Source organism: Pseudocercospora fijiensis, assembly GCF_000340215.1.
Source record: "Pseudocercospora fijiensis CIRAD86 unplaced genomic scaffold MYCFIscaffold_1, whole genome shotgun sequence".
Lineage (NCBI taxonomy): Eukaryota > Fungi > Ascomycota > Dothideomycetes > Mycosphaerellales > Mycosphaerellaceae > Pseudocercospora > Pseudocercospora fijiensis.
Window position 1 is genome coordinate 11,406,285 of NW_006921532.1, and position 14,832 is coordinate 11,421,116.

Below are 14,832 nucleotides of genomic sequence, written 5' to 3' on the forward strand. Positions count from 1 at the left end.
AGGTATCTAGCACGTTCTTATTACTCGTAAGTCGACTACAACTATTACTAGATAGCAAGAGAGGTTTATATAGCAAACAACTAAGCATTACTAGGCAGTATACTTCCTTAACCTAGCGATAGTCTAGTAGGATATAAAGCCGACTTCTACTAAGTAAGCCCTTATACTCGATGCCTTAAGAGCTACTATAAACGATACCGAGAAGTAGCTTGCTATCGAAGCCGCTTAGTACGATTATATCTATAAAAGAGGCTCGTTTACCGCTTCTAACGACTGCTAGATACGCTATAGCGACAATATAAAGATCTTCTAGAGCAATAGGGCTACTACTTTACTATTGCTAGCAATATACGCTCTACGGCTTTATTAAGCTATAGCTAATACTATAACTACTAAGCGGACGTTCTTAGCCCTTAAACTAATATAGATAAGGCTCCGTTCTCGTCTAACTATAGAGCGGCTTAATTAGCTAATCTTTATCTACTTTAACTATCGAGTCCTTCGTAGCGAGGTCTTAAATAATAATAGTAATAAGAAGCGGAAGCAGACGACTCTATCTACTAGCGGCGACTTTACTTAGGAATAGCTCTAGTAAATAGACGAGGAAGAGATTACGGTAGTAGCTAATACTATAGTATTATTATAGAGCGCTATCTACGACGTTATTAGCGACAGTTTAAATAGCAATCTACCTGCTTATAACGAATACGTAGAAGAAGTAGCTCTAGAGACTGCTTTTAGAAGGGTTAATATCTATAATCTATTGTCTTAGGTCTTAGGTCTAATCTACTGCAAAATCTATATATTGTATGCCTACGAGTTATGCCTGCGACTTAATAATAATCGCACCATATTGCGCGTTAATTATAGTCGCGCGCGCGCGACCGACTTAACCTAGCCGATCTCTGCCGCGCACCCAAGGCAGGAGTGCATGTGGTCCTCCTGGTCAGCTTGGAAGGTGGGAAAGTTCTTGATGCGGTTGGAAGAAGAAGGCAGTGACCCGACTATCTCATCCGACATCCCAGCCGAGAGAAGGGTATCGGAGGCCTGGCTAGACTTTTCTGATAAGAGTCTACCTGCAGGACGAGGACGGATCGGATTCAAGAGAGCTGTGCCCAGAGCCGCTGCAAGATATGCCCTTTACCCTGGCTTACGACTGGTGCACGGATGAACCACGATTCATACCTAGCCTCCATTTCGCTACTGTTGTTATTTCGCCACACAACTAGCAACCACTAGTCCGCCGACGGGACAGCTCACGGCGCCAGAGGACAATGAACGCGTGGTGACGTGGTCTTCGTTCAACCCGTAGTTGTTGGATGCCACGCAACACAAGACCGCAAACAATTGCGGCCACTTGTTGACGCTGGTCACGCCAAAGACGCCGGTGTCAGAGGGGATAGCGCGAGCTCACGGGACCCGACAGGTGTCAATCGTACTGCTGTGGAATTATTGCACGTGGTCGAGCGAGGATGCGATCCAGCGCAATGCTTCGCTGATGAGCGTCTGGACCGAAGGAGCGTCAACTGGATTGTTGCACATTACTGGATGTGCTCTCACATCACATCACGGTCCGCGTGGAGGCTGAAGGTGGCAGGTCGAGGGAAATGGGTGGACGTACTGCAGTGAGCAACGCACAACTTTGAAGATGCGAACTCCGTTCTACCATACCTGCAAGCTGCGGCTCACAATCAATCAATCCCACGTGTCTGCAGTACACCACTCATTGCAGGCTTGGTACCGAGCAGAAGATATGCCCATTGTCACACGGGGAATATGCATACTGTACGCACTTGATAGGAGGTCGGGCTTCGCTGTCCCGACAGCACACGTTGTTCACGGTCCATGGCGTGGCGCAAACATCTCGAAGGATTAGCACAGAGGCCGCCGAGGAAGGCTGACGTGAATACTGTTTGATTGCAGTGCGACAACCATTCACTCGCAAACATCTCGAAGGATTAGCACAGAGGCCGCCGAGGAAGGCTGACGTGAAAGACTGTTTGATTGCAGGGCGACAACCATTCACTCACCATCAACATTTGAACGGCATCAGTGGGCCGTGCGTCTCTCGGTCCTGTCCTGGCCATAGGATCGCACTTCGAAGAGTATGCAGGTGCCACGATACGACAGGGATACGAGTTACACAGAACCGACTTTCGTCGCCTGCAGATCTCCACCGATGCCCTCACTCTGGCGAGGCGCGATTGTCGAATTTCCGATCAGTCAGATTGCGGCGCTTCCTACTCGCTGCTCGCGGAGGATGTCTGCACTTGGGAATACTGCCGCTCTGACACCATGATCGACCTCGCCCGTGACCGTCCTATCACTGCATCAAGCTAGAATAGTGACCACTATCACGGACTCCTTACAGCAAGGCATCCCTTGCTAGACGGCTTGCTGTTACAGATTGAACGTGCTCGCTACCGTGGAAACGCACAGAAACACATGCAATACCTCAAAATCACGCCTTGCTTCGGAACGAACGAATGAATGATTCACTTGTGCCTTCCCTGTTCAGCTGGGGCTGCAGGAATCTTTGCAATTGCTTCTAGCCAACGTTTCTAGAACCCATTGCAATTGCCATTTGGTTACACATAGTCGTGTCTCCTCAACGTCCGGTGTCGTGTCCTGGGACTCTCAAGGATTACGGGCCTTGAATATGCAGCTGGCCGCGAGTACCGATGGCCAGCCATTCCGCACTCCTTGTCGTGCGTCTGCAGTAGCCCGTTGATGACGGATCGAAGCTCCGTGGCATATGCGAGTGCAGACTTTGGAGAATAAATGATGCTCTTCCTTCGCTCCTCTCTTGACCAACTTCTCTACTCGAATCTGCCCTTCCACCAGACGACTCACACGACTCAAACTATACCTCGCGCAATCTTACCAACCACGCACATCAAGACAAGAAAACAATGACAATGGAAGACGTTCAAGCAGCGCCACCGGTCGAGGAAACACCAAAAATCCCAGACTACTTGGCATCACCAAATGCCGTCTTCAGTGATAAGGACGTCCAGTGGCGATATGGAAAAGCACCCGACTACACGAAGACTCGCAAGGTCTGGGCTGAAGGTATGTGACGCTTTCACACATGACGACTGGTCATCGTTATTCTCACGGTGGCATGTACGGTGACTCCCGCTGTGCTACAGCATGAGTTCCTTGATAACCACGTGGCATGGCGTTCCGAGCTACAGGTCGGTTGTAGCTAAAGTCTACCTCTCTGGAAGCCAAGCATTTCTCGCGCTCACCCTCTACAACATCGCAACATTACGCAGAACCGACCATTGTTCTTCCGTCTTTCCGAGAGGGTGGCCATGCTTTCCAATGAAATTCCTGCTGACCGCCATGTCCAGGCAAACGCATGAATCATCAACCGGGAAGCCTGGAAGAGATGGTGGAGAACTTGGTGAAGAATTGGGAGGTCGAAGCGTCATTCAAGCCGCGCTTGTCGGATTGGAGGACAATTGATCACGAGAAGTACTCCTTCGCCATGGGAGGTGGTCCGCCACAGTAAGTCGCTTCACGTTTTGTGTCATTGTGAGTGAGGTGAGCGACTGACAAGCTTGGCCGCCAGGGACGCAGAGCATATGATAAGGGTAAGTGACACATCGTTTACACCTGCCTTCTTGATCGTTCGACTTACATTTCCATCAAGGTCGGCACCTACAACGGCATCATCGCACCGAACGAGTACTACAGCCCCGAGAACTCAGACTTCGCATCAAGCCACAAGACCTTCAAACGTATGATGCCCACCTTCGCCTGGGAAGTTTTGGAAGTATACAGCGGCCCACCACGAGTGGCTTTCAGGTGGCGTCACTGGGGCGTGATGAAGAATGACTATGTGGGATTCAATGAGTACGTCGTCGGCGTACCCTGTTACGCAATCCCGTGCTACAACATTCCAAACCGGCGGTCGTGCTTTTGCTAACGTCGTACACAGCAAGGGCCAGAAAGTCACCGCCAAGGCCCATGGCGGTCAGATTGATATCGAAGGTGTCACCGTCGCCGAAGTCGACGACAAAGTCCGTCTTCAAGCCATACAAACCTGGATGGATCCTCTCGAAATGTTTCGACAGATTGCCCCTCACGGAGTCGTTAACAAGGAAGTCATGAATCGAAACGTCGAGATGGTCGATGCTCTTGATGTCGGACCGAATGATTTTACCACTGTACCACAAGGCAAGACAGAGCCTTCTCCTCCTCCTCTTCCCAAGTCTGGTGGAGACGCCACACCAAACCCTGCTGCCGGAGCTGACGATCAACCTCTCCCTGGTCAAACCTCCTCCAAGCCACAACAACCCAACCCAATCTCCACCACCACCACTCCCGAAGCACAACAACCTTCCACAACCCCAAATCTTCCTGCCCCCCAGCATGAGACTTCGACTCCCGCAGCACAGAAAATTTTCGAAACGGCCGCTGCTTCCCAAGGCTCTGACCGAGAAATCGAAATCGAAATCTCAAAACCTGAATCCAACGCTCAACATGTCTCGGAGGTCATCCCTCGAATCGAAACTCTTCCTCAACAAGAACAAGAAGATGTCCCTCCTCGTTCGATTTATTCTTCTTCTGTCACTGGGGACAAAGAATCCATCCATCCTGCTGCTGCTGTTGAGGGCGATGGATCTAAGGCTCGAAGTGCAGAATTTTCTCCGGGTGTGAAACCTCAGGCTGGGGAGGCGGTTGTTGCGGATGCGGGGAGTGAGGAGACGAAGAGGGCGAGGGAGGAGATGGGGAGGATTTCGGGTGGGGAGTGTCCGTTTTTTATGAATCGGGAGTGAGGAGGGAGGGGGGGAGGGGATGGATGGGTGGGGGTTAGTGGAGTTGGAGATGAGGATGCATACATGTATTGTCATGATTGATTTGATTGTTTATAAGTAGTGGACAGAGTTTGAAATGAAACATATATATGCTGAATGTAGTGGGATTCTTTGAGACTTTGCTACTAGTGGTGTTATTTCCGTTTAATTTTAGTACGCTGTTAGCTGTGTATATATATAAGAGAGAGAGAGAGAGAGAGAGAGAGAGTAGATATATATAAGCGTATATAAGGCTCTCTATTACTGCTATAGCCTATAAGATTCTAATCGAACTAAGAATCTAATAGTAGCCGAGTTTTTAAGGCATTTAAATAGAATTTTAGCTAAGGTAAATTATCTAGTAGTAAAGATAAGGCATTATTCGAAGGACTGTCGTATACTCGTTATAATTTAAATAAATCGTTTAATACTAGTAACGGACCAGATGATCGCATAACTATAATATACTTAGCGAGAATATTACTAATGTCTTTAGGCGAAATAATATTAAACTACTTTATTTTAAGCATTTTTAGTGTTTCGTGCCTAAGAGCTATTATAGTCTATAGAATTTTTTGGATTCTATTAAGCTTATTCTCGAGGACAGAGTATAGCGATCTAGCAGGTTACCTACAGAGATATAGAGTGAAGCTAATATAGTACAGCTCAATTTTCAGACACAACTTGGAAGGCGAATTGGACGCATAGCGATATTCCTCGTGTCCAATTCTCGGCGGGTGGTGTTCATGCTTTGCGCGGGCTGGAGATCATCGTCGCTGCCTGGAGATGGCCGAACTTGGTAGTTGATCACTCTCGTGAATTGGTGTCAGATGTTTCGCGCACAGATTGTGGCCAAGTCCGAGGCAAAGTCGTCGTCTTCGCGATAGGATCATAGCTCGTCGTTGCCTGGAATGCCACCAGCCATAGCCATCTTGCTTTCGTGTTCACGATACGTCGCTGCGGCCTTGCTGGTAAGCGGAACGCCAAGTGTATTCTAGAACTATTGCCGGACGAATCGGCGCGTGGTGGTTGTCGCTGACGTCGCCATTTGACTCTTGTACTGTAGAATAACGGCAAATTTGCAGCGTGTCACCACCACCAACACCACAGAGAATGCTCACGTGTTCTGTCTCGCAGTGTTACGGGTGTTTCATCCCACACTCGCACCGCGTCGTCTGTCGGAAATAATAACACCTCTTCCGCCGGCAAAAGGTGTCTAATGATGATGAGTCTGATGACTGTCCGCCGACAAATCTCCCGACGGCGGCGAACGACTCACAGACTCCCGTCACAACAAGCGAGAGACATGTGTGAGCATTTCCGGTGCACTCCGATGTCTCATTGCTGCGCTGCGTGTTGGAGTCAAAGGTGAGGAAATTTTTGCTAGTGGCACAGGCCAGAGCATGATCACTTGGAAAATCTCTTGCTCGTCACGTTGTCACGTTGGACCGAGAATGGTATTGTTCGCAGTCGTCACGGGACTAGGAGAGGAGAGATGCGTTGTCTTTCTCAGACCGGCGGACGGCGTGGAAAGTCTCGCCTGCAGGCTGCAGCTTGTTCAACGTTGGGTGAGATGGGTGCGGCACGGCACGGCACGCTGCGCTACGGTATACAGCGTCTTTACACTTCGGAGTGAAAGTAACTAGGCGCGGCCCGCTGAATAACAAGTTTCTATTCGCTGTAATCCTTGAGAAACAGGGATCTGGTGAATACCCACTTTCACTCCGAAGTGTTCAGACGCTGTACACAGCGCATCATCTTTTTGTGTGTTTACTTGGGGTTTTAATACTTAGCGGATAGAAACATTTTATGTAGCGGATTTATAGTCTTAGCAAACTTCGGCTTTATATAGTAATACCTTCGTACCGCTATATCTTAATAACTATAATATATTTTAATGTATAATAAAACGCGCTAAAGATAAGAAAGGTAATATCTTAATATATATTTAATTTAACGGTAATATAATATAATATAGTTAAGTAGCTGCTATATAGGGGAAGCTAAGGTCCGCTTACTAGTTCTACTAATCTAATAACTTAATTCGAGTTGTTCTTATATCTAAATAGCGGCCGCTACTAGCTAGCTAGCTTCGCGGAGGATTATTAGCTTATAGATATCTAGTTTCCTTACCTTCTATTCCTCCCTCGATATCCTACTAACCTACGAAATTTAGTATATAAGCCGATACTAGTAGAGGAGATATAAGCGGTCCTTATAGATATCTAAGAGTATAGTTTCCTCTATACTAAAGCCTCTCGTAGCTCTACGGATTTCCTCTCGGTCCCTACGCTCTCTATAGCTATATATAACTCGCCTACTATTACGCTCTAATATAGTATAACTATAAAACTTAGTATATAGAAGTAGATAAAGAGGGTAGAGGTATCGCCTAGTATAGCTAGTAGGGCTACTAGTAAAGAATTTAGTTAGTAGCAAGGCCTTGCTATATAGCGCCCTATAGAAGGCCTTATAGCTATTAGTATTATTACTTAAAGAGCTTCGTAAGCTTATTAATCTTATCTTTCTTAGTACTAGCTAGTTATAATAATATTATTAGCCTCGCTAGATCTATATTCTCGTAAATAATATCTCTATAGTAGTAGAATGTTAGAGGCTATATATAATTAGTATATAACTAGCTCGAGTAAAGTATAAGAAGGGTTATATTAGCAGGTAGATAGGGTAGTAGTAGGTTAGTATAGTATTCGATAGAGATCTAAGAGAAGAGGGAGGAAGGCAGGCTAGTTAGCCTAACGCTAAGCGCTAAGCCCCACCTAAGGCACTAGGACCCTAGCTTTACTCGAGCTAGTTATATACTAATTACATATAGCCTCTAATATACGCTTCCCTTCTAAAGGCTACGCCCTCGTAGCCCTCTATGCCTCTATTCTAATCTCTTTATACTAACTTAGCAAGTCTAATAACTAACTCGCTCCGCGCTAAATCAAACGCTTAACTAACAGTTAACCGACTAATTACATTATCCTATCTAAACCTTACCTCCGACAATATCTAACTTCTAACTACGCTATTACTACTACTATAGTAATAATAAGGGGTTATATAGCTATACGAATTAAAGGCTAGTAACTAATTATAATACGAGCGTACCTTCTCTGCTATAATAGGTAGGTATACGGGGTATTGCAGCACTGCCCCCGTTCTAAGTAAGGTTGTCCGAGTTCTTTGCGTCTACTCTAAAAGACCTAGAAATATCCGCTTCTAAGGGTTGTTCTTATTATTACGAGGGCTATTATTTACTATCGTAGTTTCGCTAGCCCTAATTAGTTAGGTTTAGCAGCCTTTAATTATTAATTAATCTTATCTTTTCAAAAACGCAGTTCGTCTAGTTTCTATAAGTAAAGGCTATTATAAGTATAATAGTTAAGGTTTGCCTCGCTTAAAGGGTCGGAAAGATCGAGGAGTAACCTATTATCCGCAAGATCGACCCTAGCTAGCTTAGCTCTATATTTTTGCCTTTAGTTAGTCTATTAATCGTTTAACCTTTTTAGTCCCTAAGTCCTTCGAACGGCTTAACCCTTTTAACCTAGCGTCTTAGCCTTAGGCTATAGTATAGGTAAGGTTATTCTTATAGGTATAGCGATAATAGTAGGTAATATTAATAATAGCGGCACTAGCCGTCTTAGCGCTAACTTTACCTTACTTCCGATTTCCTTCTTCGACTAGTAATATACTCTATAATACTATTACTAATATAGCCGTATCGGCTATCGGCATACTACTAGCTCGTAGCGCGACACTATTATCCTTATTACTATTATTCGTACGCGCGCGTATCGCCCTTATCGATCGCTTAGGCCTCGAGGCTCTATAGGATAAATAAATAAAAGAGGGACCTATAGGGCTCGGTAGTAGAGAGGTAGATATCTTTTAGAAGAGTAGGCGATTAGTTAATACGTTATAGCGCGCTAGTATAGTCTTATTGTCCTAGTTTGCCGGCCTCTAATTAGTTAGCAAATGTTACCCCGGGGGTAGCATTAATCCTAGGTCTCTCTTAGTAATATTATAAGCTTTTAGCCTTCTTCTTGTTCTTTACGCTAGTCTAATACTTATCTAACAACTCGGCTATATAAGCCTATATTCTTAAACGAGTCCTTAGCCTCCTACGAGTCCTATTTAGGTAAATAGCCTTGCTATCTTAGGAGGTATTCCTTCTTGCCTTGCCTAGTCTAATGCTTTAGAATACGTTCTATAGACTATAGCTCTTTACTATTAGCTAGTATGTCCTCGGATTTAGTAGGCGCCTTATCCCCTTCGCGTAGGTAGTACGGCTTAAGGAGGGATATATAGAAGGTGTTATAGATAGTATAATAAGGTAGAAGCTATAGTTAATAGGCCTAGGTGCCCCTAGGTTCTCGGATACAGAAAGGGCTAATATACCTTAGTGCGAGTTTAGGCCTTGTTTTGCTATTAGGCGAGGGGTGTTTACGGATACGGAGGTTCTTCGTACTAAGTATAACTATATCGCCTTGCTTAAAGGTTATTAGGGTATAGTGTTTGTTATAGTAGGCCTTCTAATAGGCCTAGGCCTTCGCTAGTTTGTTAGCTAACTTAGCGTAAATTTCCCGCATCTTTTAAACCCCCTTAATAGCTACTAGTATCTTAGGGGTTAGTACTTAATACGCTTCCCTTTCCTTACGCTCGGCCTCGAGCGATAGTAGGTCTTATAGTATAGCAGCGTTCTAGCCTATTATAGCTATATATAGTAAGACCTTAGTTAATAAATACATACTATTACCGTATACGAATTCCGCTAGTTATAAGAGATTAACCTAATCGTTAGGGTTCTCGTTAATATAGCTACGTAGGTACTGCTATAGGGTAGCGTTTTGCCTCTCGGTCTAGCTATCTGTTTATAGATAGAACGCTATAGATAGGCGATACTTAAGTCTTAGCTATAGGTATATCTTACTCTAATAGTAAGATATAAATATCGACCCTCGGTCGGGGACTATCCCCTTAGGGGTCCCCTAATAGCTATAGAAGATGTTATTCTATAGTAACTTAGCTAAGTTAATAGCCGTCTAATCCTTCCGAGTAGGGATATAGCGAGCGCCCTTAGTAAACTAGTCTACGACGACTAGGATAGCGTTAAAGATATCTTTACTTCCTTTTCGCTTAGTAGGGGGAAGACCTATAATAAAGTCTATTATAAGCTCTACAAATAGCTTATAAGGGATTAGTAATAAGGACAACTCGCTAAAAGGCTAATGCTTTAGTGCCTTAATACGTTAGTATATAGCATATATATTAACGTATTCCTTTATATCCCGCTTACTATTTAGCTAGTAGTATATACGTAATAGTAGCTCGTGCGACCTCTCTATACTATAGTAACCGGCAAGCTTACTATTATAGTATCGCTTAAGAAGTTCTTATCGGATCGAATGTTTAGCGGGGATATAGTATCTACCCTTAAACCTTAAGTAACCCTTATTATCGATCGACTAGTTACTCTTACTAGATCGTGTCGTTCGCCTACTTATAAGCTTATCGATACGTTTAGTAGCAAAGGCGTCCCTCTACTAAGCATATAATAGCTCATCTATAAACGATTAACTATCCCTATTTATAAGGTTATTTAGTAGCATCCTTACTATTAAACGAGGTACGTATTATATATATCTAATAGCACTAGTAGCTAGATTAACTATAGTAGTACTATCGCTATTACTATATATAGCAATATCGACTAGGGAGTTATTATAATTCTTCCTATCTATATCGTTAGCCCTTGCCTTAATACGTACTATTAATATAGTAAGAGCATTAATATGCTTTAAGCTATCGTAGAGTCTAGTAAGCCGCTTATTCTGCGCTTACTTATTAATATTATAGGCTATAGCAATCTTCTACTATAGGGTTGGAAACAATAAATTAATAGATTAGTAAGTCTCGCTATCGTAATTAGGTCGCCTCGATAGGCTATTAGCAGGGTTACTTACGCCTAGCTAATATAGCATATTAAAATCGAACCCGGCGAGGTAGACGGCCTATCTAGCCTATCGACCTATAACCCTAGTAACCTTCGTAATTCTACGGAGGTTGTTATAGTCCGTATAGACCTAAATAGTGTACTATATACTATCGAGATAGTAGCGCTAGTGCTTAAAGGCTTCTACGATTGCTAAGAGCTCTTACTCGTAGGTCTCGTATTATTAACGTTCTATATCGATTATCTTTCGTAAAAAGAAGGCAATTAGGTGCTATTAATTGTTATTAGCCTATTGTAATATAATAGCTAATATAGCGAACTGTAAAGCGTTAGTTTCAATTCGGATCTGTTTGCTTAGTACGAAATAGTATAATAAGGGGACTTTAGTAAAGCGTTGCTTTAAGCCGTTAAAAGCGGCTTGTATTTTGTTAGTCTATTTAAACTCTCTAGAAGGGTTTGCCTTAGTCTTAGTAAGCTTAGTTAATAGCATTATATGCCTCGAATAGCCCTTAATAAAGCGGCAGTAAAAGTTAGCAAAACCTAGGAATAATTAAAGCTCCTTAATACTAGTAGGGGTTAGCTATTTAGTGATTGTTTTAATCCGTTTAGGATTAGCCTTAACACCCTTAGTTAATACGAGGAAGCTAAGGAAGGCTACCTCCTTAGTAGCAAAGGTGCATTTAGAAGGCTTATAATATAGTCTATAGGCCCGCAGGCGGTCGAGTACCTTACGTACGGCGGCCTAATGTTCTGCAATATTAGGTAAATAGGTATAGACTAGGATATTATCTAGGTAAACTATATAGAGGTAGTCTAGTAGGCCTAATAGGGCCCGATTAATATAGGACTAGAATATTGCAGGGGCGTTAGCTAGCCTAAATAGTATAACTAAGTACTTAAAATAGCTATAACGAGTATAGAAGGCCGTCTTCTATTTATCGCCCTTACGAATATAGATATAATAGTACGTATCCTTAATGTCTAGCGTAGTATAAAAGCAGGCGCTAGAAAGGCGGTTAAGGGTCTTATTAATAAGCGGAAGTAGATAGCGGTCCTTAATAGTAACAGTATTAAGCCTACGATAATCGATATATAGGCGTAGGCTACTATCCTTCTTTAGTACGAATAGAATAGGTATACTAGTAGGGCTGTTACTATACTAAATTCGACTATTAGCTAGGTTCTTATCTAGGTACTCACGTAGTATAGCAAGCTCGCGTTCGCTAAGATTATAGAGTAGTCTAAAAGGAACCTCCTTGCCCTATATAATATCGATCTTATAGTCCGTCTCTTTAAATATAGGCAATGTCGATACTAGGTAGTATTTAAATATATTAATATAGGTCTCTCGAATAGGCTCTAGTATACGCTCGAGCTGTTTAGGGTCTATACTATTAGGAGGCATAGGTTCGTCGTTATTACTACTAAGTAGGTCGGTAGTCGGGTTAGCTAAGGTTAGGTTGCTAATAAATAGGACCTTAATGTTATTAGGACACTCGCTAACGTTAATATGTTTAATATTCTCCTTCCTAGCAATTCTAAATCGCTACTATTAGCTACCTAAGTCTATAACTATAGCGTATTGCTTAAGGACAGGGTTACTAATAATAATAGTAGCTCCTCTATATAAGTTGTCTATATCTACTACGTAGGCAGTAAAGTCTAGTAGGCGCTTATTTCCGAGGTCGTCCTTTAGGACTATAGGAATATAGTAGGCTCTATAGGTTAAGTACCGAGCGTTATTAAACTAAGCAAGGGTTAGCAGGTTAGCCCTATTTAGTTATCGGAGGTCTAATTGCTTAGCTAAGCGATAGCTAATAAGGGCACTAACTAAATTTCCTAGATCTAGCGTAACCTTAGTTTTATAGTTAGTTCTATACGTATCCTATATAAGGCAGGTACGTATAATAGCTAGTATAATGTCGATAGTTTTACGCCGTACGAGGCTAATAGTTAGTACGGCGCTTATTCTTTTTTCGACTAGTTAGAAGGTTAGCCTATAGGGATAGCGTTAGCTACTAAAAGGGCTTTTTAGTACTTAGCGGCAGTACGGTCGACTCGGGCCTAGTCTCGAGGTCTATTATATTAGCCTAGTAAATAAGTAGTGCTATTATAATTAAAGCACCTATATCTAGTTAGGGCACTGCTAGGTCCGTTCGGATTAGCGCTAGAATTAGAGGAACGATTAGGGATATATAGAAATAAGCCCCTTCCTCGCCCTCTTTCTTACTAGGGGTTTCTACTATAGTATCGGCCTCTGCCTCTTCTACGTTAGTAGTCGTTGCTGTTTCTATTATTAGTAGTATTCGTTTAGGATATACTTCCTTAGTTTCTACTATAGCTACGGTTATTAACGGCTAGCCGTATCTTAGATTCTAGTTGTTACTAAAGCTAGATAGCTCGTTTAGCTATTTCTACTTCGACTATAAATTAAATGCAAATGCGTATAAGGTTAGCCTATTTAAACACACGGCGGCGGTCTAATTTAAGGACTAATTCCTATCTTAGTTTAGGTCGTATCTTAGATATCTAGATAGAGTCGGTCTTAGGTAGCAAATCGTCCTTAAGGGTCTTTAGATAGGCCTCGAAGGATCGAGAGGTTTAGTCGGCCTTTTGTTTAGTATATAGGTATTAGTCCTATCTATATTACTATCGCAATATAGGGTTACTAAGGGTGTTTAGTATAATAGTCTTATAGTCCTGCTACTAAATAGCGGTCTAATTATTAAGGGAGTTAGAATAGTTAGCCTAGGTACGCTTTAGGTCTCTATTAATATACTATATAGCATAGACGACTAACAAATAGTCGTCTAGAAGAGCCCTTAGTACGTTTCGCTAATTAAGCTTATAGTTACGAATATAGTCGTTATATTGCTTTCTACTAGAGCTATTAAACATAGTATAGTCCTTAAGTTTAGTATCCTTCTTTTAAATAGGTAGTAAAGAAGGCCCTACTATTAGTTTAGTAGTAGTTATTAGAGATTCCTAGAGGCGGCGAATCTCGAGAAGGTTGTCCTTTAGCTATTATTCTTAACGTAAAGCAGCGAGCCTGTTCCGAGTAGCTTCTTAAAGTCTCGCTACTAGCTAAGGGCTAAAGGCTAGTTAGCTATATCGACGATTAACAATATTATTAAGAACGTCGTTAATAGGCAATTCTAGATTATCGCCTAGAATTACAGGTTCTTTGTTAGTAGGCTCTATACTACTAGTATTGTTATTACTAGCGCTACTAGCGGCGCCGCAGTTATTATTAGTATTTCGTAATAAGCCGGCTATTATAATAAGCTACCTCTATTCAGGCCCTTAGGCAGCAAGGCTTAGCTTAAAAAGCCGCCTCGCTTGCGAGGGCCTAAAGACAAACCGCTCTCTCTAAACACACCAAAATCTGAACATAATAAATAATACAAGAAATGCTATCGAGGACCGAGCTACGGATGCATACAGAAAGATTATCACAAGAGGTAGACAAAATTTGCGGATAGTGCAGGACTTTTAACGCATAAGGCGGGCTTTAGATTGCGACGGTAGCCCTAGACGACAATAAAGTAACAACGCAGTGCTGCGATACAAAAGCAGAGCTATAGAGGCTATAAAGAACCTCTCAAAGATGGATCTCCGAGTTGTCGCGTTAATTTTAAGCGACTAGGTATCTTGTTACGACTCCGGAGGGGAGAGAGGTTTCGAGATAGCCGCAAACAATAAAACACGTTTGTAGTAGATAATTCTGTCAATTCTAGTCTATATCCTATATAAAAAAGACGCGCTCCTTCTTTACTAGAATATCTAGGTGCAATCTTATATAACAAAATCTGTTAAATGCGTCGTTGTCGTACTATTACCCTCGAGCGGACAAATTCTCTATCGTATAGCTGCAGCTACGCCTAATTTAAACGGTTTGTCCTTAGGCGCTTCGCTTATAAAGCCGGCAGGCCGGTCACGTGCACGAAGCGCCTGAATGGAGGTAGATAATAAGGGGTAATACTAATAATGTATTATAGGCCTCTATAGTGCGGATATAGCGGAATTAGTAGGTATCGGCTTAGTGCGATTAATTTAGTATAATAGGCC

At 42.8% G+C, this 14,832-nt stretch overlaps 2 protein-coding genes across 2 annotated transcripts; one reads left to right on the forward strand and one right to left on the reverse strand.

The window, feature by feature from the left end:
- Positions 1-894: 894 nt before the first annotated feature.
- On the reverse strand, positions 895-2,897 carry MYCFIDRAFT_171113 (uncharacterized protein; the record flags this gene model as incomplete). Its single annotated transcript, XM_007924038.1, has 18 exons — positions 895-1,124; positions 1,166-1,190; positions 1,222-1,409; positions 1,459-1,495; positions 1,528-1,544; positions 1,571-1,671; positions 1,706-1,814; positions 1,841-1,909; positions 1,948-1,996; positions 2,031-2,163; positions 2,190-2,247; positions 2,271-2,320; positions 2,359-2,364; positions 2,405-2,467; positions 2,500-2,561; positions 2,595-2,793; positions 2,842-2,848; positions 2,885-2,897. 18 exons carry the CDS (start codon positions 2,895-2,897, stop codon positions 895-897), a joined length of 1,416 nt encoding a protein of 471 aa, XP_007922229.1.
- A 15-nt stretch (positions 2,898-2,912) lies between these two features.
- On the forward strand, positions 2,913-5,037 carry MYCFIDRAFT_63593 (uncharacterized protein; the record flags this gene model as incomplete). The annotated part of the gene is made up of 6 exons (XM_007922084.1): positions 2,913-3,072; positions 3,357-3,513; positions 3,578-3,599; positions 3,659-3,861; positions 3,947-4,100; positions 5,011-5,037. 6 exons carry the CDS (start codon positions 2,913-2,915, stop codon positions 5,035-5,037), a joined length of 723 nt encoding a protein of 240 aa, XP_007920275.1.
- Between the last annotated feature and the right edge of the window lie 9,795 nt (positions 5,038-14,832).